Raw genomic sequence first — 22776 nt, forward strand, 5'->3', positions numbered from 1 at the left:
GGTGAAGAAATTCCTCCTAAACTCAGTCCTTAATCTACTTCCCCTTATTTTGAGGCTATACCCCCTAGCTCTGCTTTCACCCGCCAGTGGAAACAACCTGCCCGCATCTATCCTATCTATTCCCTTCATAATTTTATATGTTTCTATAAGATCCCCCCTCATCCTTCTAAATTCCAACGAGTACAGTCCCAGTCTACTCAACCTCTCCTCGTAATCCAACCTCTTCAGCTCTGGGATTAACCTAGTGAATCTCCTCTGCACACCCTCCAGTGCCAGTACGTCATTTCTCAAGTAAGGAGACCAAAACTGAACACAATACTCCAGGTGTGGCCTCACTAACACCGTATACAATTGCAGCATAACCTCCCTAGGCTTAACCTCCATCCCTATAGCAATGAAGGACAAAATTCCATTTGCCTTCTTAATCACCTGTTGCACCTGTGAACCAACTTTTACGACTCATGCACTAGCACACCCAGGTCACTCTGCACTGCAGCATGTTTTAATATTTTATCATTTAAATAATAATCCCTTTTGCTGTTATTCCTACCAAAATGGATAACCTCACATTTGTCAACATTGTATTCCAGCTGCCAGACCCTAGCCCATTCACTTAGCCTATCCAAATCCCTCTACAGACTTCCGGTATCCTCTGCACTTTTTGCTTTACCACTCATCTTAGTGTCGTCTGCAAACTTGGACACATTGCCCTTGGTCCCCAACTCCAAATCATCTATGTAAATTGTGAACAATTGTGGGCCCAACACTGATCCCTGAGGAACACCACTAGCTACTGATTGCCAACCAGAGAAACACCCATTAATCCCCACTCTTTGCTTTCTATTAATTAACCAATCCTCTATCTATGCTACGACTTTACCCTTAATGACATGCATCTTTATCTTATGCAGCAACCTTTTGTGTGGCACCTTGTCAAAGGCTTTCTGGAAATTCAGACATACCACATCCATTGGCTCCCCGTTATCTACCGCACTGGTAATGTCCTCAAAAAATTCCACTCAATTAGTTAGGCATGACCTGCCCTTTATGAACCCATGCTGCGTCTGTCCAATGGGACAATTTCCATCCAGATGCCTTGCTATTTCTTCCTTGATGATAGATTCCAGCATCTTCCCTAATACCGAAGTTAAGCTCACTGGCCCGCTTTCTGCCTACCTCCTTTTTTAAACAGCGGTGTCACGTTTGCTAACTTCCAATCCGCCGTGACCACCCCAGAGTCTAGTGAATTTTGGTAAATTATCATTAGTGCATTTGCAATTTCCCTAGCCATCTCTTTTAGCACTCTGGGATGCATTCCATCAGGGCCAGGAGACCTGTCTACCTTTAGCCCCATTAGCTTGCCCATCACTACCTCCTTAGTGATAACAATCCTCTCAAGGTCCTCGCCTGTCATAGCCTCATTTCTATCAGTCACTGGCATGTTATTTGTGTCTTCCACTGTGAAGACCGACCCAAAAAACCTGTCCAGTTCCTCAGCCATTTCCTCATCTCCCATTATTGAATCTCCCTTCTCATCCTCTAAAAGACCAATATTTACCTTAGCCACTCTTTTTTGTTTTATATATTTGTAGAAACTTTTACTATTTGTTTTTATATTCTGAGCAAGTTTACTCTCAGGATCTACCTTACTCTTTATAGCTTTTTTAGTAGCTTTCTGTTGTCCCCTCCTCTAGTCTCCCACTAATCTTTGCCACTTTGTATGCTTTTGCCTTCAATTTGATACTCTCCCTTATTTCCTTAGATATCCATGGTCGATTTTCCCTCTTTCTACCGTCCTTCCTTTTTGTTGGTATAAAGGATCGAAAGCAAGCAGTATCATGGTGCACTGGGTAGCGTCCCTGACTCTGAACCGGAAACTCCTGGTTCACAGCTCAATCCAGGGCTTTATGGCCAAGGAAGGTGTATTCTCACGTGGACAAACTGGTTAAGTGTCATCATGCAAATCCCTCCTACGTATGCCAATAGCAGCTGTTAAGAGCAGGAGAGATTCCTGGTCAGCCGTGTAATGGGTAATAAGTTGGCGTCTCTACCATCATTATTCATAGCCCTGGGTGGAAAAGTTGCCACAGCAACTCGGACTCCTTGGGGGGCCTGTTGGCTGGACAGCTGATGAGAACTGCATAGGGTTGGATCCAGCAGGGATGAATGTGGGACCTTCCTCCTTGCTCTGCCTGTGATAGAGGTTTCAGTGGTGAGGGTAGGATCTGCCTTCAGACAGAGGGCGGCACGGTAGCAGAGTGGTTAGCACTGTTGCTTCACAGCGCCATGGTCCCAGGTTCGATTCTGGCTTCGGTCACTGTCTGTGCGGAGTCTGCATGTTCTCCCCGTGTCTGCGTGGGTTTCCTCCGGGTGCTCTGGTTTCCTCCCATAAGTCCTGAAAGACATGCTGTTATATGAATTGGACATTCTGAATTCTCCCTCAGTATACCCAAACAGGCGCTGGAATGTGGCGACTAGGGGCTTTTCACAGTAACTTCACTGCAGCGTTAATGTAAGCCTACTTTTGAAAATAATAAAGATTATTATTATAAGAATTTGAAAGCAGCAAAAAGTGGTGAACTTGTCACTTTTCAGACTGGGTAGTAATATCCTGTGGTATTACGAGGGGTTGGTATTATGGCCATTTCTCTTTTTAATATTTATTAATGAACTGAAATTGACTATACAGGGCATATTTCAAAATGTTCAAAAATGTAGTAAACAGTAAGATCAATGGCAATAGACTTCAGGAGAACATAGATTGGTAAAATGGGCAGACGCATGGTGGATGACATTTTATGCAGGGAAGAGTGAAGTGATGCATTTTAGTATCACTTAGTATCACTAAGAAGAGGCAATATGAATTAAATGGTACAATTTTACAGAGGATGTAAGAACTGATAGGCCTGGCATGTAAGTATGCAAACCTTTGAAAGTGGTAGGGCAAGTTGAGAAGGCTGTTGAAAAGGGATATTGGATCTTTGGCTACGTCAATGGAGGCATATCCATTGAAAGCTACCAGACACCACAGATGATGAATATGGTCATCTTCACCACGAAGGACCAAAAAGAAGAATAAAGATATACAGTACAAAGGAAGGAGCTTTCATGCTGAACTTTTTTAAAGCACTGATTGGCCTCAGCTCATGCATTGTGTTCGATTACGGACTCCATGCTTTCAGTTCGCCTTGGAAATGGCGCCTAAGATATTTATTAGAATTGTACCAGGGAGAAGTGTGGAGAGAACGGAGAGACCTTCTTCTCTCGGGGGCAGAAAAGAGGAGATATGGTAGAAGCATTTAAAATTAGGAATGGTTACGATTGAATATTGAAGGAGAAACAGTTACAAGTTCTGACTCTTGGCAGAAGAGTCAGTAAACAGAGGGCACAGATTTAAGATAATTAACAGAAGAGCCAGAGGTGGCGCGAGAGAACCTTTTCCACAGTGAGTTCTTGCGAACTGGAGTGTCATAGAAACATAGAAAATAGGAACTTGAGTAGGTTATCCAGCCCTTCGAGCCTGCTCCGCCATTCATGGCTGATCATCCAACTCAGTTATCTGTTCCCACTTTCCCCCCATATCCTTTGATCCCCTTCATCCCAGTGCTATATCTAATTGTTTCTTGAAAACACACAATGTTTTGGCCTCAACTACTTTCTGTGGTAACAAATTCTCTGGGTGAAAAAATATCTCCTAACCTCTGTCCTACCCAGTATCCTCAGACTGTGACCCCTGGTTCTGGACACACCCACCATCGGGAAAATCCTTCCTGCACCTATCCTGTCCAGTCCTGTTAGAATTTTATAGGTTTCTATGAGATCCCCCCTCAATCTTCTGAACTCCAACGAACACAATACTAACTGACTCACTATCTCCTCGTACGTCAGTCCTGCCATCCCAGTAAGCAGTCTGGTAAACCTGCCTTGTGTGAGAGGGTGATGAAAGCAAATAGTAACACTTAAAAATAAATGGTTAAACAATTGAAGGAGAGACATTCCCAGGGTTATGGCGAAGGCGCAGGAAAATTGAACTAATGGATTTTTCAACCAATAACCTGGCACAGGCAAAATGGACCAAAGAGCCTCCTTCAGTGATGTTAGGATTTATAGGGAATTGTCCTCAGAAATCACCACTGAGGTAAAGTGGAAGACATTATCACAAGTGACCAAAGGATTGGACAGAGTGAAAGAGGTGGAATGTGTTAGGGAAAGTATTCCAGTGTTTGGGACTGAGGCATCTTTAGCGGCCAATGATGGGCTGATGTCAGTGGGAACAGAGAGCCCAGAATCAGAGGAACAAAGAGGGTTGGTTGGAGAGGGTAAAAATCTGAAAAATCGAAGTGCTCCAAATGAGGTCCCATGTAGACGGTCGAGCACGGAGATGATGGGTGAACAAAACTCCTACTCTGAGTTGGAATACTGGCAGCTATAGTTTAATATTAAATAATAAATAGAAAAACGACTTTCAGTCAGGAATTGGACAACAAAGGCACATCAAGTTATATTGGTGCAATCCTTTCAATGAGTGCCTTGCATGACAAATATGCTGCACCGCTCTCCCATCTGAACATGACACTGTGATCTTTTTCCGCAGTACCCCCACGAGGTCAATGGGGCACCTATGTACCTGTACGAAGTGGCGACTGAGTCGGTATGTGAATCTGCCGCGAGACTGCTCTTCATGAGTATCAAATGGGCCAAGAGTGTGCCCGCGTTTTCCACACTTCCGTTCCAGGATCAGGTCAGTGGAGTCAATTATAACCATCGTCGCCCCCCGCCCCCCTCCACACACACTCACTAACTTGCTCTCCCGCACACCAACTCCAACTTTCAAAGGTCATGAGCGATTCAATCGTTAACTACCCCAGGTGAGGATAGAAACATGGAGGTCTGGCAATGAAAAGTGGAGGGAGGCTGAGCAAGTTAACATTCAAGTCGGGACAGCACGGTGGCATAGTGGTTAGCACTGCTGTCTCACAGCGCCGAGGTCCCAGGTTCGATCCCGGCTCTGGGTCATTGTCCGTGTGGAGTTTGCACATTCTCCCCGTGTTTGTGTGGGTTTCGCCCCCACAACCTAAAGATGTGCAGGGTAGGTGGATTGGCCCTGAATTGGAAAAAATGAATTGGATACTCTCAATTTATTTAAAAAAACATTCAAGTCAAGATATCTGACTGAAGATGTTTTTGTGCGATCATTAAATGTGTGACTTTTACGTGGCAGGTCATCTGTGTCCTCTGGTCCATAAATATACAGCTAAGAGGAAGCAATCTGGGAGCCAGGTTCAGGCCAATAATCAGAAGGAATCGTAACGTTTGGTGCTAGAAGCTCAATGAACCGTTTCCTGGAGTTAAGAGAATGGCAAAAATGATTAGTTCAAAGAAAAGGATTAATATTTTAATTTACGGCATTTTCCATATTTTTGTTGGGGTAGTATATTCCCAAGTGGGGGGAATTCTATCTGAAATTGCCGCAGGATTGTATATCAGTTGTGTCTGAGACCTGCTCCCGGGTCTTTGTGAATTTTATTTTGTGATGAAGAGCATGACCGCCTCCGAATTTACCTACTCTGCCTCCCGAAGCATCCCATGCTCCCTCAATAGCAGAGTGGTTGGAGTCGCTGAACATCACTGCTCAGCCGTCATATACTGGCGCTCTGATACTTCGCCATACTCACTGTGAACTACCCATGAGGAAATGGGAGGAGCGGGAATTGGGGAAGTTAAGCAGAGGAGACAGGGGGGACATGTTTGAGATGTATAAAATTATGAGGGGTTAAGATAGAGTAGAGAGGATGAAACTTTTCTCCTTAGTGGAGGGATCAATGACCAGGGGGCATAGATTTAAGGGGCAGGACGTTTAGAGGGGATGTGAGGAAAATCCTTTTCATCCAGAGGGTGGTGGGAGTCTGGAACTCGCTACCTGAAAGGGTGGTGGAGGCAGAGACCCTCATAACATTGTTTTTTATAATTTAGAGTACCCAATTATTTTTTTTCCAATTAAGGCGCAATTTAGCATGGCCAATCTACCTATCCTGCACATCTTTTTTTTTTGTGTTGTGGGAGTGAGACATATGCAGACATGGTGAGAATGTGCAAACTCCCCACGCACAGTGACCGAGGGCTCGGATTGAACACGGATCTTCAGTGCCATGAGGCAGCAGTGCTAACCACGTGCCACCATGCCGCCCTGATCCTTATAACATTTAAGAAGCATTTAGAACCCAAAGAGAAAATGCTGGAAAATCTCAGCAGGTCTGGCAGCATCTGTAGGGAGAAAAAAGAGCTAACGTTTCGAGTCCAGATGACCCTTTGTCAAAGCTGGACATGGGGGCAAAGCTTTGACAAAGGATCATCTGGACTCGAAACATTCGCTCGTTTCTCTCCCTACAGATGCTGCCAGACCTGCTGAGACTTTCCAGCATTTTCCCTTTGGATTCAGATTCCAGCATCTGCAGTAATTTGCTTTTATTAAGCAGTATTTAGATGTGCACTTGCGATGGCAAGGCATACAAGGCTATGGGCCAAGTGCTGTAATATGGGATTAGATTAGTTAGGTGCTTGTTTTCCAAGTGTTCCAACAACCTTTTCGCAATTACTTCCAACACCCTAACTTCCAACTAACCTGATTCTCGGCGAGTGGATTTTAAGGTATTCATAATTTGCCACCAGATTGTTCTACTTCTGTATTTAGGATCAAGGTTGTATGTACCATGGTTAGCACTGTTGCTTCACAGCTCCAGGGTCCCAGGTTCAATTCCCGGCTTGGGTCACTGTCTGTGTGGAATCTGCGCGTTCTCCCTTTGTGTGTGTGGGTTTTCTCCGGGCGCTCCGGTTTCCTCCCACAAGCCCTGAAAGACGTGCTGTTAGGTGAAATGGACATCCTGAATTCTCCCTCTGTGTACCTAAACAGGAGCCGGAATGTGGCGACTAGGGAATTTTCACAGTAACTTCATTGCAGTGTTAATGTAAGCCTACTTGTGACAATAAAGATTATTATTATTATAAATGATGTAGTCATATCAAAAAGAGATTAGGGGAAAGTTCCAATTCACGGGTTGGGAGTTGAGCATTAGTGGTGAATTAGCCAAGTTTAGCGCTTTCTATAAGGAGCAAAAAGGTCAGAGCGGATCGGATTTGTACCCAGTAAGAGAATGTGCAAAGATGGGAAGTTAGGGAAAGACAGGAAAATCACCAAATCTGAGGAGACCGAACAACTGGGATATTCCAATGGACAGTTAGGAGAAAAAGGTTCACCAAACAAGGACACAAGAGATTTGGGTGGGGTCGGGGAGTGGGGATAATCAGATAACCGTTTATATAAACATAGGGCTCACTTTCGAGAAAATTGTTTAAAATCACATTCAAGTTTTCTTGTGTAAAAAAAACACTATTCTAACAAGCAACAAAATGAAATCTGGAATTACGGGAAATAATCCAGATGTTTCTGATGTTCCTGTCTCACTCTAGCTAATTCTTTTGGAAGATGCCTGGAGGGAACTCTTTGTTTTGGGTATAGCCCAATGGGCCATTCCAATCGATTCTAGTACTCTACTGGCTGTATCTGGTGAGTTGCAACATTTTTATAAAAGCAAATGTTAAGATTAAAATCTGGAATTCCTGAGGTTCTGTTAAATGGCACTTAAATTGCTGAAATTGTCCATTGTGCCAATACTTTAGTTTCAAACTTATTTAAAATTTTACAAGTTAAAAGGCGAGATGGTGCACATGGAAGGAATGTTCCATTGCATGTTAGACATTTGGTGCTAGTTTCTGTAGACATTCCAGGAAAAGGAACTGGAATTGCCTGCGCATTAATCCCAGTTTTAAAACTGGTGGATTTAAATCACTTTCTTAGGGGGAGGATGCCACTCTGAATTTTAAACAATTCTCCATTCCAGCATAAGAAACACATCATTGCTCAGGTATATTGGCAGCTGTTATAGAAACATAGAAAATAGGAGCAGGAGGAGGCCATTCATTATGATCAGAGCTGTTCATCCAACTCAATAGCCTGTTTCCACCTTCCACCCATATCCTTCACCCCTAGTGCTATATCTAACTGCATCTAGAAAACATACGGGGTGCAATTTAATGGATGCGGTGTGGATCCGTGCGAGCCGGTTAGATTGCGGGTGATGCCAAAATCAGGATCCGTGCCGGGCGTTGATCAGTTTCCAATCTAACCGGCACGCTCCCCTGGCGGGACCTGGATCCTGTCTAGATGAATCGCAAAGCTAATTGTGGTCAATCAAGAGCAATCTCCATCTTATTAGCGAGATGGAAACCCGATCTAACTGTGTCCTGTGATCTAACTGGCTGCCCAGTGAGAGGTCATGCAGGCAGTGATTAGCACTGGTCCACACAAACGTGTGGCACCTGGGTAGCGGGGGAAGAGGCTCCCAGGCCATTAGAGAACCGTGAGTGGTCAGGGTGACACCTTGGCAACCTGGCACTGCTAAGGTGCCAGGGTGGCATTGCCAAGGGCCAGAGGGGGGCCATGCTCATGAAAGGCTGAAAGGCGGGATGAGGGGGGTATGATGAGTGGGGGGGTGAAGGGTGGGTATAAAGGGGCCTCTGGAAGGTTGGGGGTGTGAAGGGTGGGGGTCCTGAATGGGGGACCCAAAAGTGGGCACAGGAAGGCCTAAAAGGGGGACCCCACAGCGACCCCTTGGTGGGATGTCCTCATTTGGGGGGTGCGGGGTAATGCCCATGTGTATAGGGGGTGACATTGCCCTTGGGTGAGGGATGTGGGGGTCCCTCAAGCTCACTTAGAGATCAGGGCAGCCTTTTAAAATGGTGGCCCAATCTCTGAGGAGCCAGCCTGATTGTGGGTTAGCCAGAGAGAAACTCCCCAGGGCCCACAAAATTGGCTGAGTGTGATTAGATAGCGGTGGGGAACTCACCGACAGCCGGGGAGAGACTCACGGCAAAACTCGTCTGAAATTAAACTTAGAAACGTTTCCGTTAGATTGCACCTGTCGTGGTCTCAACTGCTTTGTGTGGTAGTGAATTCCATAGGCTCACCACTCTGGGTGAAGAAATTTCTCCCAATCTCTGTCCTAAAATGTCTACCACACATTCTTGGGGGCCGATTTAGCTCATTTGGCTAAACAGCTGGTTTGTGGTGCACAGCAAGCCCAGCAGCGTGGGTTCAAGTCCTGTACTGGCTGAGGTTATTCATGAGGCCCCTCACCTGAGGTGTGGTGATCCTCAGGTTAAATCACCACCAGTCAGGACGGCACGGTGGTTAGCACTGCTGCCTCATGGTGCCGACGACCCAGGTTCGATCCTGGCCCTGGGTCACTGTCCGTGTGGAGTTTGCAAAATCTCCCCGTGTCTGTGTGAGTCTCACCCCCACAACCCAAAGATGTGCAGGTTAGGTGGATTGGGCATGTTAAATTGCCCCTTAATTGGAAAAAAGAATTGGGCACTTTAATTTTTAAAAAATCACCACCAGCCAGCTCTCCCTCTCAAAGGGAAAACAGCCTATGGTCAACTAGGACTATCCTCAGACTGTGACCCCCTGGTTCTGGACACCCCACCATCGGGAACATTCTTCTTGCATTTATCCTGCTTAGTCCTGCTAGAATTTTATAGGTTTCTATGCGATTCCCCTTCTGGTCTCTGCCCCTTTTGGTTACAAATGGTGTGAAGGTACACCTGCCTGATTCCCGGCTAACCGTGTTTCATCGTTAATTCCACTTGTAGAAACACCATAGTTGTACAGAGTGCTAAGTGAATGGTTGCTTTGATGCCTTACCACAGTTACCACGGGAACACCGGTAACTACTCGGCCAGTGTCAGCTTTCTCTTAACCCATGTCAGATTATCCTGATATCAGTCAGCGAGCGAGGGAGATCTCCGGCTGCAAACACGGCCAAAGTCCTTCTCCAGAGGAAATCTCCATTTACAACGCCCACTCAATACAAACACACCCGCGACAGTCAGTGCTCCACAGGCACTAAGTGTGGTGAATGTATCACTGCTACCATTCACCATTGTATTGCATTACATTGTATTGTATTATGTTGATGCCCTTGTGGGCTCCGCCTATGGCTCCGCCCCCCTCGGGGGAGGTATATAGATCTGCAGCCTGTAGGTGGCACTCAGTACAGAGCAGTCGCAGGCAGGCACAGATCTGGCTGATTAAAACCACTGTTCACTTCAACTCTTCGTCTCGTGTGAATTGTATACTGAAGAAGAAGTCATTCTCGACTTACTGCTCAATATGCAAGATATTGACAAGCTGGGGTGATGCAGACGGGTGAAGTAGTTTTGGAGGTGTTTTGATTTGCTAACACCGACCTGCGATTTGTGTTCATTCTGGGGGACCCTATGCCGAGGAATCAGCTGCTGAGCTGCTTTCGTTTGGACAAGTAAATATTTAGATTTAGTGACTCGCTGTGTCTCTCCCTCTCTCTCTCTCTCTCTCCAGGGATGAACAGTGACAACACAGACTCCCAGAAGCTGAACAAGATAATTGCGGAAATCCATGCCCTGCAGGAGGTGGTTGCGCGATTCCGGCAGCTCCGTGTGGACGCCACTGAATTCGCCTGTTTGAAATGCATCGTGACTTTTAAAGCCGGTCAGTCTGTCCCCCTGTGTAACCTCCCAGACAGACATTGCCGCTCATATGTTAACCTTGATGGTGAATTGTCATTTAAAAAATATACATAAATTATTGTGTACCCAATTCTTTTTTTATCCCCAATCAAGGGGCAATTTAGCATGGTCAATCCACCTACCCTGCACATCTTTGGGTTGTGGGGGTGAGACCCACGCAGACACGGGGAGAATGTGCAAACTCCACATGGACAGTGACCCGGGGCCGGGATTGAACCAGGGACCTCAGCGCCATAGGCAGCAGTGCTAACCACTGCGCCACCGTGCTGCCCTGCGGATTGTCATTTTTAACACCACGGACAACATTTGCAGGAATGCTCCAAGTGTGCAGGATCTTTGAGTCAGGAGCAGTAATTTTCACATTGGGGCTCACTTACTCTGGGAGTAGGGTTGTTTTAGAATGGGAGGATAATCCATGACACTGGGACTGGCTTTGGGAGTTGAGGTTGCAAAGTGATTAACTTGTGGCCTGTAAGGGGGCCGATGGACATGTTTTGGTGTCTTTGACTCGGGGACTGGTTTGGAGATTGGGGGCATCTGTTTCAGAAGGGGATTGGAATCTTTTGAGTTTTGAGGTTGGAATCTCGGACACAGGAATGGATGTGGAATATGGGGATAAATTCTTTTTAAAAAGATGCTCCCCTGAGCGTCCCATCAGTGAAAGTGTCGCTGCTCATACTGATCCCAGAATGCTTGAAGTCAAGCCATAGTTCTCAGGAAATGGTGCTGGACCCCAATACTTCGGTTGTGGACCGCAAATGGGTTATGGGGGCTGTTAGCTTCACTTTGCAAAAAGAAACCCTCTTCTCTTCTTCCAGAACAAAACACACTCAAACTGGAAAAAAAAATGCGATCAGAAAAAGGGTCCAAAGGGTTCATAGAATCCCTACAGTGCAGAAGGAGGCCATTCTACTCATCGAGTCTGCACCTACCCTCTGAAAGAGCACCTAACCCAAGATCACTCCCCCCCCCCCTATAATCCCTGAAAGTAACCTACACATCTTTGGATACTAAAAGCTAACTTAGCATGGCCAATCCACCTAATCTGTACATCTTTGGACTCTGGGAGGAAACCGGAGCATCCGGAGGAAACCCATGGGGAGAATGTGCAAACTCGACACCGTCACTCGAAGTTGGAATCGAACCCGGGTCCCTGACGCTGTGAGGCAGCAGTGCTAACCACTGTGCTGTCATATTGGCCATTCTAAATTACCCCTAGTGTCCAAAGATGTGTAGGTTAGGTGGGGTTATCGGGATAGGAAGGGGAGTTTTTCCAGGTAGGGTATTCTTTCAGAGGGCTGATGCAAATGTGATGGGCCGAATGGCCTCCTGCTGCACTGTAGGAATTCTATGGATTCTCTGGGCCAGATGCACATATTTGAACTTTGGCACATAAAGTCTTGGCGCACATTGAACACATTGAAAATACAATGACCTGTATCTTCCAATAGTAACAAGTTTGCGGGCTCCATTTCGATTGGTGCAGGTAAACTGCACCTCTGGCTTAGGTGAAGTCAGCTTTTGAAAACCACTGAAGCAGTAAAACACTCTCTCATTGGCAAAGAATAAAACATGCTAGAAGTGCACAGGGAACATTCTACATATATATTGCTTATTTTCAAAAGGCCTTTTAATAGAACACTAATTAAAAATAAATAAAGTTAAAGTTCCCAATTCTATTTTTCCCAATTAGTGTGGCCAATCCACCTACCCTGCACATCTTTGGGTTGTGGGGGTGAGACCCACGCAGACATGGGGAGAATGTGCAAACTCTTGATAGAGCAGTTATTATTAATATCATAGGTGACAATGCTATTGAGACTTACAGCTATTTGTTTTTAATTGATTAGTCATTCAAAGCGGATATCTTCTGAAGATAGTTCTACAATAACTCACTCTGACAGAAGGTCTGTTTTTCTCTTTTGTTCTTAGTTCCTACTCAGAGTGGCTCGGAGCTGAGAAATTTCCGCAATGCTTCAGCAATAGCAGCGCTGCAGGATGAAGCTCAGCTCACTCTCAACAGCTACATCCACACCAGGTAAAGGAGAGTGGGCTCTTGCACGGTTAGGCCCACGATAGAAGAAATGTATAATGCTTCGGCGGTGGGATGGTGCAATGTGCTCATAAACAGCTTGTTTCACGACAGATGATGGTCAGCATTGCTGATCCTCAAGCAATTATATCATAAAATACTCGTTCTGTGACAAAATGTGTATGTTTTACACTGTGCTGGAGAACAGTCCATCCTTTCCTCTGCTATTAATACTTATAGTCAAATGCTCATTTCTGATGGGACCCTTTCCTCTTAAAGGGCTTTCTATAAAGAACCATAAATAGATCTTAAAGTGCAATAAAGGATAACATTCCATTTGCTTTTTTAATCACTTGCTGCACCTGCGTACTAACTTTTCCCTATTCCGGTACCTCAGAATTCTGCGATCTCTCTCTCCATTTAAATAATATGCAGCTTTTCTATTCTTCTTGCCCAAGTTGACAAATTATACTCCCCATCTGCCAAATTTTAGCCCACTCACTTAACCTTCGGCCCAAGGGCAGCACGGCAGCATTGTGGATAGCACAATTGCTTCACAGCTCCAGGGTCCCAGGTTCGATTCCGGCTTGGGTCACTGTCTGTGCGGAGTCTGCACATCCTTCCCGTGTGTGCGTGGGTTTCCTCCGGGTGCTCCGGTTTCCTCCCACAGTCCAAAGGTGTGCAGGTTAGGTGGATTGGGCATGATAAATTGCCCTTAGTGTCCAAAATTGCCCTTAGTGGGGTTACTGGGTTATGGGGATAGGGTGGAGGTGTCGACCTTGGGTGGGGTGCTCTTTCCAAGAGCCGGTGCAGACTCGATGGGCCGAATGGCCTCCTTCTGCACTGTAAATTCTATGAAAACTATGAAAACAATGTGTCTGCGCTGGCCATTAAGCGTTTGCAATGTTTCAGTCCAGGCAATATCCTGGTGAATCTCCTCTGCACCCTGTCCAGTGCAATCATATGCTTCCTATAGTGTGGAGACCAGAACTGCACACACTATTCTAGCTGTGGCCTCACAAGCATTTTATACCGCTTCATCGTAACTCCCTGCTCTTATAGTCCATCCCTCGGCTAATAAAGGCAAGTATCCCAAATACCTTCTTAACCACCTTATCTACCTGTCCTGTTGCCTTCAGGGGATTTTGGGCATGCTCCTCAACGTTGCTCTGGTCCTCTGTACATGCGAGTGTCCGACTGTTCATTGTATATTCCCTTGCCATGTTAGTCAGCCCAAAATGCATCACCTCATGCTTTTCAGGATTAAATTATGTTTGTCACTGTTCTGCCCATCTGATCGTCCTGTCTATATCGTCTATAATCTCAGGCTTTCCTCCCAGCTGTTTACCACACTCCCAACATTTGTGTCATCTGCGAACTAACTGATCAAACCCCTCACATTCACTTCTACATCATTAATGTACACTACAAACAGCAAGGGACCCAGCACCGATCCCTGCAGAACACCACTGGGCACAGGCTTCCAGTCACAAAAACAACCTTCGACCATTACCCTCTGAATGAAAATGAAATGAAAATCGCTTATTGTCACAAGTAGGCTTCAAATGAAGTTACTGTGAAAAGCCCCTAGTCGCCACATTCCGGCACCTGTTTGGGGAGGCTGTTACGGGAATTGAACCGTGCTGCTGGCCTGTCTTGGTCTGCTTTCAAAGCCAGCGATTTAGCCCTGTGCTAAACAGCCTCTGCTTCCTGCCACTCAGCCAATTTTGGATCCCATTTGCCCAATTGCCCTGGATCCCATGGACTCCTACCTTCTTCATCAGTCTCCCATGTAGCACCCTGTCAAAAGTCTTACTGAAGTCCATGTAAAATACATCAACTGCACCTCCCTCATCTACACACCTAATCACTTCCTTGAAAAATTCAATCGAATTTGTCAGACAGATCTGCCCCTGACAAAGCTGACTATTCTTGATTAATCCTTGCCTCTCCAAGTGGAGACAGATTTTGTCCCTCAGAATCTTGCCAACAATTTACCTACTACTGATGTTAGACTCACTGGCCTGTAATTACCTGGTTTTCCCCTGCTTCCCTTATTGAAAACAATACCACATTAGCTATCCTCTAGACCTCTGGCACCTCTCCTGTGGCCAGAAAGGATTTGAAAATTAGCGTCAGAGTCCATGCAATCTCCTCTCTTGCCTCACACAGCAATCTAGCATACGTCTCACCTGGGTCTGGAGATATTAATCCCACTAAAACCACTGGCACCTCCTCTCTCTCAATGCTAATCTGTTCAATTATATCACAGTCCTCCTCCCTGCCTTCTATACCTAGACAGTGAACATAGATGTAAAATATTCATTTAATAGTTCACCGACGTCTTTCGGTTCCACACACAGGTTCCATTTTGGTCCCGAATAGGCCCTACTCTTTCCCTAGTTAGCCTCTTTCCCTTAATATACTTATAAAACACCTTGGGATTCTCCTTTATTTTGTCCACCAGTGTTTTTCAAACCCCCTCTTCGCTTTCTTTTTGAAGTAACCCCCTGCACTTTCTATACACCTTGAAGGCATTCACTGTTTCCAGCCCACTGAAATGCCACAAGCCTCCCTCTTTTTCCTGATTCAATCCTGTCTATGTTCCTTTACATGCTTCTTACGTCCTCTTTCCTATCTATCCTTGTGTCATAAGCAAATTTCATAACCATGAGGGCAGCACGGTAGCACAGTGGTTAGCACTGTTGCTTCACAGTGCCAGGGTTCCAGGTGCGAATCCTGGCTTGGGTCACTGTCTGTGCGGAGTCTGCAAATTCTCCCTGTGTCTGTGTGGGTTTCCTCCGGGTGCTCCGGTTTCCTCCCACAAGTCCCGAAAGACGTGCTGTTAGGTGAATTGGACATTCTGAATTCTCCCTCAGTGTACCCGAATAGGCGCCGGAATGTGGCGACTTGGGGCTTTTCACAGTAACTTCATTGTAGTGTTAATGTAAGCCTACTTAATAATAATAATAATCACTTATTGTCACAAGTAAGCTTCAATGAAGTTACTGTGAAAAGCCCCTAGTCGCAACATTCCGCAGCCTGTTCAGGGAGGCCAGTAGGGGAATTGAACCCGCGCTGCTGGCCTTGTTCTGCATTACAAGCCAGCTGTTTAGCCCACTGTGCTAAACCAGCCCCTACTTGTGACAATAAAGATTATTGATCTCTTTGCCCAAGTCATTGATATAAATTATAAATAGTTTGAGGCCCCCAGCACTGATACTGGTGGAATTCCATTTGTCACATCTTGCCACCCAGAAAAGACCCATTTATCTCTACTTTCTGTTTCCTGTTAGCTAACCAGTCCTGTGTCCATGCTAATATGTCACTCCTTGCACCATGAGCTTTTGTTTTGTGCCATAACTTTTGATGTGGCACCTTATCAAATGCCTTCTGGAAATCTACAGCACATCCAGTGGTTCCCCGTTATCCACATTGCTTGTTCTGTCCTCAAGGAACTCCAATAAATTAATCAAGTCTGATTTCCCTTCCATAAATTCATGTTGACTGCTTGACTGCATTGAGATTTTTAAACTTCTCCACTACCACACCCTTATTAATCGATACCAGCAATTTCCCTTTGGCAGATGTTAAGCTAACTGACCTGTAGTTTCCTGCCTTCTCCTTACCTTCTTGGATTGCAGAGTCAGAATTCACTATTTTCCAATATAATGGGAGCTTTCCAGAACCTAGGAAATTTTGGAAAATTAAAACCAATGCAGCTACTATCATAACAGCCGTGTCTTTTAAGACCGTAGGATGAAGTGGACTTCTCAGCTTTTAGCTCAAATAACTTTCTCAGTAGCAGTCCCTGGCCATGACCAACCTTTTTGCACCAAGGGACACTTTTCCATTTTTTCCAAGGGGCCGATGAACAAACTTTGGAAAAGTTTGGCGCAACATGATACATGATTTTCATTAAAAAGTTGAGGTATGAAGAAAGGAAACAACTTGCTGAGCACTGAGCAGAGAGCAATGTCAAAGTAATAAACCAATTAAAAAAAAAAGAGTAATTAATAAAGATGACCATTAGAATATGAGAATGTGTTTTCCGTTCAGTCCCAGTCTTAGAATCAGAGAATTTACAGTGCAGAAGGAGGCCATTCGGCCCATCGAGTCTGCACCGGCTCTTTGAAAGAGCACTCTACCCAAGCCCACACCTCCACCCTATCCCCATAACCGAGTAACCCCACCCAACACGAAGGGCAATTTTGGACACTAAGGGCAATTTATCATGGCCAATCCACCTAACCTGCACATCTTTGGACTGTGGGAGGAAACCGGAGCACCCGGAGGAAACCCACGCACACACGGGGAGAACGTGCAGACTCCACACAAACAGTGACCCAAGCCGGGAATCGAACCTGGGACCCTGGAGCTGTGAAGCAATTGTGCCAACCACTATGCTCATAGTGGTTGTGCTATTGTGCTAAGCAATTGTGCTAACCACATAGGGAGCTCACTCGCTCACTCACCCACTGTGTGAGTAGAAATATGTGTTGTTGTGTGGGGGTGAGGGTGAGTGAGAACCCTAAAAGTGCTAGTGAACCAGACACACACTCACACACTTTCTCAAACACTCACGCTCACACACTCTCTCTCACTCCCACACACTCTCTCTCTCACTCCCACACTCTCTCTCCCTCACTCCCCCCACACTCTCTCTCTCCCTCACTCCACCCCACACTCTCTCTTCCAGCACACACACTCTCTCCCTCACTCCCCCCCGCACACTCTCTCTCCCTCACTCCCACCCACACTCCCTCTCCCTCACTCCCCCCACACTCTCTCTCTCCCACTCCACCCCACACTCTCTCTTCCCAGCACACTCCCTCTCCCTCACTCCCACCCACTCTCTCTCCCTCACTCCCCCCACACAATTCCTCTCCCTCACTCCCACCCACTCTCTCTCCCTCACTCCCCCCCACACACTCTCTCTCCCTCACTCCCCCACACACTCCCTCTCCCTGACTCCCACACACACTCTCTCCCTCACTCCCCCCACACTATCCCTCTCCCTGACTCCCACACACACACTCTCTCTCCCTCACTCCCCCCACACTCTCTCTCTCCCTCACTCCCCCCACACAATCCCTCTCCTTCACTCCCACCCACACTCTCTCTCCCTCACCCCACACACACTCCCTCTCCCTGACTCCCACACACGCACTCTATCTCTCATTCCCCCACACACTCCCTCACTCCCACACACACTCCCTCTCCCTCACCCCCCCCCCCCACACTCTCTCTCTCACACCCACACTCTTTCTCTCTCACTCCCCCACACACACTCTCTCCCTCACTGCCACACATTCTCTCCCCCATACACACACTCCCTCACTCCCCCACACACTCTCTCTCCCTCACTCCCCCCACACTCTCTCCATCACTGCCCCCCACACTCTCTCTCTCACTCCCACACTCTCTCACTCCCAAACTCTCTCTCACTTCCCCAACACACCCTCTCTCTCCCTCACTCCCACACACTCTCTCTCTCACTCCCACACACACTCTCCCTCCCTCACTCCCCCACACTCTCTCTCTCTCACCCCCCCCCCCCACACTCTCTCTCTCACTCCCCCCCACACACTCCCTTTCACTCCCCCCCACATGCTCTCTCTCACGCCCACACACGCTCTCTCATTCCACACACACGCTCTCACTGCCACAGACTCACTCTCTCCCTCACTCCCACAAAACTCTCTACTTTACTCCCACACTTACGGCACTGAGTAACAGCCCTCCAGGTTATACTCCCTGCACTGATGGTAGCTGCCACTGCCTCCTAGGCGGCATTGGCTGCTCTGTGGCTGACTCTCCGACCCCCTCAGGGGAACAGGGTATCCTGCCTGGGCTTCACCACATCTAACAGTTGGGCCAGGTCAGTATCACCAAAACATGGGGCTGGTCTACACAGTGGCATCGCTGTGTGCTGTCTGGGGTTTACTCCGCGGGATCGGTTTAAGAGCTGCTCCTCCTCGTTAGCCGGGAGGTGCCGAGCGCGGTCCAGGCGAATTAACTGGCGGGACAGTCAATTCTGGCCTGAAGCCCATGGGGAATCATTCAGTGCTCTAATTAACGTTAGATACCGGTGCCGACCTCACCGTGTCAGCCACGGGGAAATACCCGGCTGTTCCCATTCGCTACCACACTTAGAAACATTTCCGTTAGGCCGTGCCCACTCTCTCACTCGCACATACACTCATTCACAATACACAAACACTCTGACACATACTCTGTCTCACTCACTCACACACTTTCATTCACTCACACTTTCACTCACTCACACACTCTCACTCTCAAACACACTCTTTCACTCACAAATACACAAACACTCTCTCTGACACATACTGTCTTTCTCACTCACACACACACACGCTCTCTCTCTCACACCTCCCCGATGCACTGCACCATGTGCAGCTCTGCCTCCAGCTCAATTACTCTGAGCGGAAGCGTCTCAAGCCACAGACACTTACTGCAGGCTGCTTGCTCTGGATCACTCCGGTGTCCCGTTCCTCCCAAATTCTACAGGCGCAACACATCACCTGCCTTGCCATTATTATTATGTGTTAATCTAGGTGTAACTAATTTGTAATTAACGAACATTGCAACTCCCAATAACTTTACTACTGCTAGTAAACCCAACTACAATGAATAAACCTTACAATTACAAATAAACTACAGGAGTTTAAAGATAAGCAAGCAAAGTATTCACCAACCAATCACATTTGTTTTCCTATTGATGAACTAAGCGTCAAGAACCACAAAGACATGTGAGACTTTAACCAAGGCTTTAATACACTACATAGGAAGCTTATCCGACACAGACGACCCCAGACAAAATGGGTCCGGTCTCAGAAGCTGGGTCTTATACCTAACTCCCAGGGGAGTGGCCAAGGCGGAGCTCTCCGTGGCCAGGTCAGGTTACATACAGGTGGCCGAACCTCTACAGAGCTACAGTACAATACACAGTACAATACACAGGATTACAGGGCCACGTTACACACAACTATTATATAACTATGTACAATGCTAGGGAAGTACAGTGGTGTATCACCACATTCACCCCTTGTTTAGAAGGAAGTCCGGGGTGAAAATATGGAGTAGCAAACACAGTGAACAAACAGGGAGTAACGAACAGAGTCCATCAGGAGGTTCCGTGTCGTCAGAGGTCGAGACGAACGATGGGTTTGGTCGATCTCTTTGAACGTCGGAGCTGCGGCGCTGAGGTAGTGTCCGGCGGTATCCGTGCGGTCGGTGGTGCTGGGTCGCGAGGCGGCATGACGTCCCCCACCGCTTCGGCTGGCTCGAGGCGAAACTGCGGAATGACAGCGGCTGGCACGGAATAGTAACAGGCCGAGGGATCGACGGGAGCAGAGAGGGAGCGGGGTGGAGGTTGCGGGGCGGGGGCGGCAGGGGCCCCAGAGGGGGCCAGGTCCTTGATGGAGACGGTCTCCTCACGCCCGTCGGGGTACACTATGTACGCGTACTGTGGGTTGGCGTGGAGGAGACGGACTCTCTCGACCAGGGGCTCCGCCTTAGAGGTCCGCACGTGCTTGCGGAGCAGGACGTCTCCTGGGGACAGGAGCCAGGACGGAAGCGATGTCACGGATGCCGATCTCCTGGAGAAGAGAAACATCCGCTCATGAGGGGTAGCATTCGTTGCAGTACACAAAAGGGACCGGATGGAGTGGAGTGCGGCAGGGAGGGCCTCCTGCCAACGGGAGACTGGTAGGCCTTTGACTTGAGGGCTAGCAGCACGGCCTTTCAAACTGTCGCGTTCTCCCTCTCCACCTGTCCGTTCCCCCGGGGGTTGTAACTGGTCGTCCTGCTCGAGGCAACGCCCCTGGCAAGCAGGTACCGACTCAGCTCCTCACTCATGAAGGAGGAGCCCCGGTCACTGTGAATGTAATTGGGATAACCGAACAGCATGAAGAGGTCCTGCAACGCTTTGATGACGGTGGCGGAGGTCGTGTCGGGGCAGGGAATGGCGAAGGGGAACCGCGAGTACGCGTCGATGACATTGAGGAAGTACGTGTTGCGATTATGGGTGGGGAGGGGCCCTTTGAAGTCAATGCTGAGACGTTCAAAGGGGCGGGTAGCCTTGATTAGGTGCGCCTTGTCTGGCTTGTAGAATTGCGGCTTGCACTCCGCACAGACTTGGCAGTCCCTAGTCATGGCCTTGACCTCCTCGACTGAGAAGGGCAGGTTGTGGCCCTTGGTGTAGTGGTAGAACCGCCTGATGCCCAGGTGACAGAGGTCATTATGTAGTGCCCACAGTCGGTCATCCTGTGCGTTGGCACAAGTACTACGGGACGGGGCATCAGGAGGATCATTGAGCTTACCTGGCCGGTATAAGATTCTATAATTGTAGGTGTAGAGTTCGATCCTCCACCGTAATATCTTATCATTTTTGATTTTACCTCGTTGTTTGTTGTCGAACATGAACGCAACTGATCATTGGTCAGTAACGAGGGTAAATGGTTTTCCGGCCAGGTAGTGCCTCCAGTGCCGGACGGCTTCCACTATGGCCTGTGCCTCCTTCTCAACAGAGGAGTGGCGGATCTCGGGGCCTTGGAGTGTGCGGGAAAAGGGGATGGGCCTGCCCGCCTGGTTGAGGGTGGCACCCAGGGCAAAGTCGGAGGCATCGCTCTTGACTTGGAATGGTGCAGACCCGTCTACCGCATGCATGGCGGCTTTGGCGATAGCGGTTTTTAGGAGGTGGAAGGCCTGGCAGGCCTCGGGCGGGAGGGGGAATGAGGGGGAACGGAGGAGGAGTCGGGCCTTGTCAGCGTACTCGGGCACCCACTGGGCATAGTAGGCAAAGAACCCGAGGCATCGCCTCAGTTCTTTGGGGCAGGTGGGAATGGGGAGTTCGAGAAGGGGGCGCAGACGGTCGGGATCGGGGCCGAGGACACCGTTCTCCACCACGTAGCCGAGTATGGCGAGGCAGGTGGTGCCGAAAACACATTTTGCCTCGTTGTACGTGAGATTGAGGCGTTTGGCAGTTTGGAGGAATTTAGTGAGGTTGATGTCATGGTCCTGCTGGTTGTGGCCGCAGATGGTGACGTTGTCCAGATACGGGATGGTAGCCCGCAGTCTGTCTGGTCCACCATTCGGTCCATCTCCTGTTGGAAGACCGAGACTCCATTGGTGACGCCAAAGGGTACCCTAAGGAAGTGGTAGAGGCGGCCGTCCGCCTCGAAGGCCGTGAAGTTACGGTCCTCCGGGCGGATAGGGAGCTGGTGGTAGGCGGATTTCAAGTCTATGGTGGAGAACACCCGGTACTGTGAAATCCGGTTGACCATGTCAGATATGTGGGGGAGGGGATACGCATCAAGCAGTGTGTACCAGTTGATGGTCTGACTGTAGTCAATGACCATGCGGTGTTTCTCGCTAGACTTGACTACCACCACTTGGGCTCGCCAGGGACTGGTGCTGTGAGCAATGATCTTTTCCGAGAGAAGGCGCTTAATCTCCACTCGAATGAATTGGCGGTCCCCGAAACTGTAACGCCGACTTTTAGTAGCCACGGACTTGCAGTCGGGGTTGAAATTAGCAAACAGTGAAGGGGGGGGGATCCTGAGTGTGGAGAGACAACAGGTGGGACCCGGGGGGGGGGGGGGGATCAGGGAAGAACTGGGGTTGGAGACCGTGAGGGGGGAGGGGGCCGTTAAAATGCAAGGTGAGGCTGCGCAGGTGGCATTGGAAGTCCAGGCCGAGGATCGCGGCAGCGCAGAGGTGAGGGAGGACCATGAATTTGAAATCCTGGAACACTGCGCCGTTCACTGAGAGGGTGACGACGCAGTAGCCCAAAACCTCGGCCGACTGGGAGTTGGAGGCCATGGAAATATGCCTGCGCGTGGGCAGTACCTTGAGGGAGCAGCGGCGCATGGAGTCCGGGTGGAGGAAGCTCTCCGTGCTTCCACTGTCGAAGAGGCAGGTAACAGTGAAACAATTTACCTGAACCTCCTTGGTGGATCTGGCGAGCTGATGCGGTCGGTCCTGGTCGAGGACGATGGATGCGATGGTGGAGCTGTTGGAGAAGGGTGCCGGATCCGGGGAGCGGCCTGCGGAAGAAGGTGGCGGCGCCCAGGCGTCGTAGGCTGCTGTTGGAGGCC

At 48.2% G+C, this 22776-nt stretch overlaps 1 protein-coding gene across 1 annotated transcript in view; it reads left to right on the forward strand.

Moving 5' to 3' along the window:
* nr2e1 (nuclear receptor subfamily 2, group E, member 1) overlaps positions 1 to 22776 on the forward strand; it is a 69893-nt gene that overhangs the window by 19387 nt on the left and 27730 nt on the right. Inside the window, exons 5-8 of the mRNA XM_072499961.1 lie at positions 4595 to 4741; positions 7468 to 7564; positions 10436 to 10585; positions 12556 to 12661. Coding sequence (XP_072356062.1) covers positions 4595 to 4741; positions 7468 to 7564; positions 10436 to 10585; positions 12556 to 12661 — 500 coding nt within the window. The remainder of the gene's footprint in view (positions 1 to 4594; positions 4742 to 7467; positions 7565 to 10435; positions 10586 to 12555; positions 12662 to 22776) is intronic.

This window comes from Scyliorhinus torazame, chromosome 4, assembly GCF_047496885.1.
Source record: "Scyliorhinus torazame isolate Kashiwa2021f chromosome 4, sScyTor2.1, whole genome shotgun sequence".
Taxonomy (NCBI): Eukaryota; Metazoa; Chordata; class Chondrichthyes; order Carcharhiniformes; family Scyliorhinidae; genus Scyliorhinus; species Scyliorhinus torazame.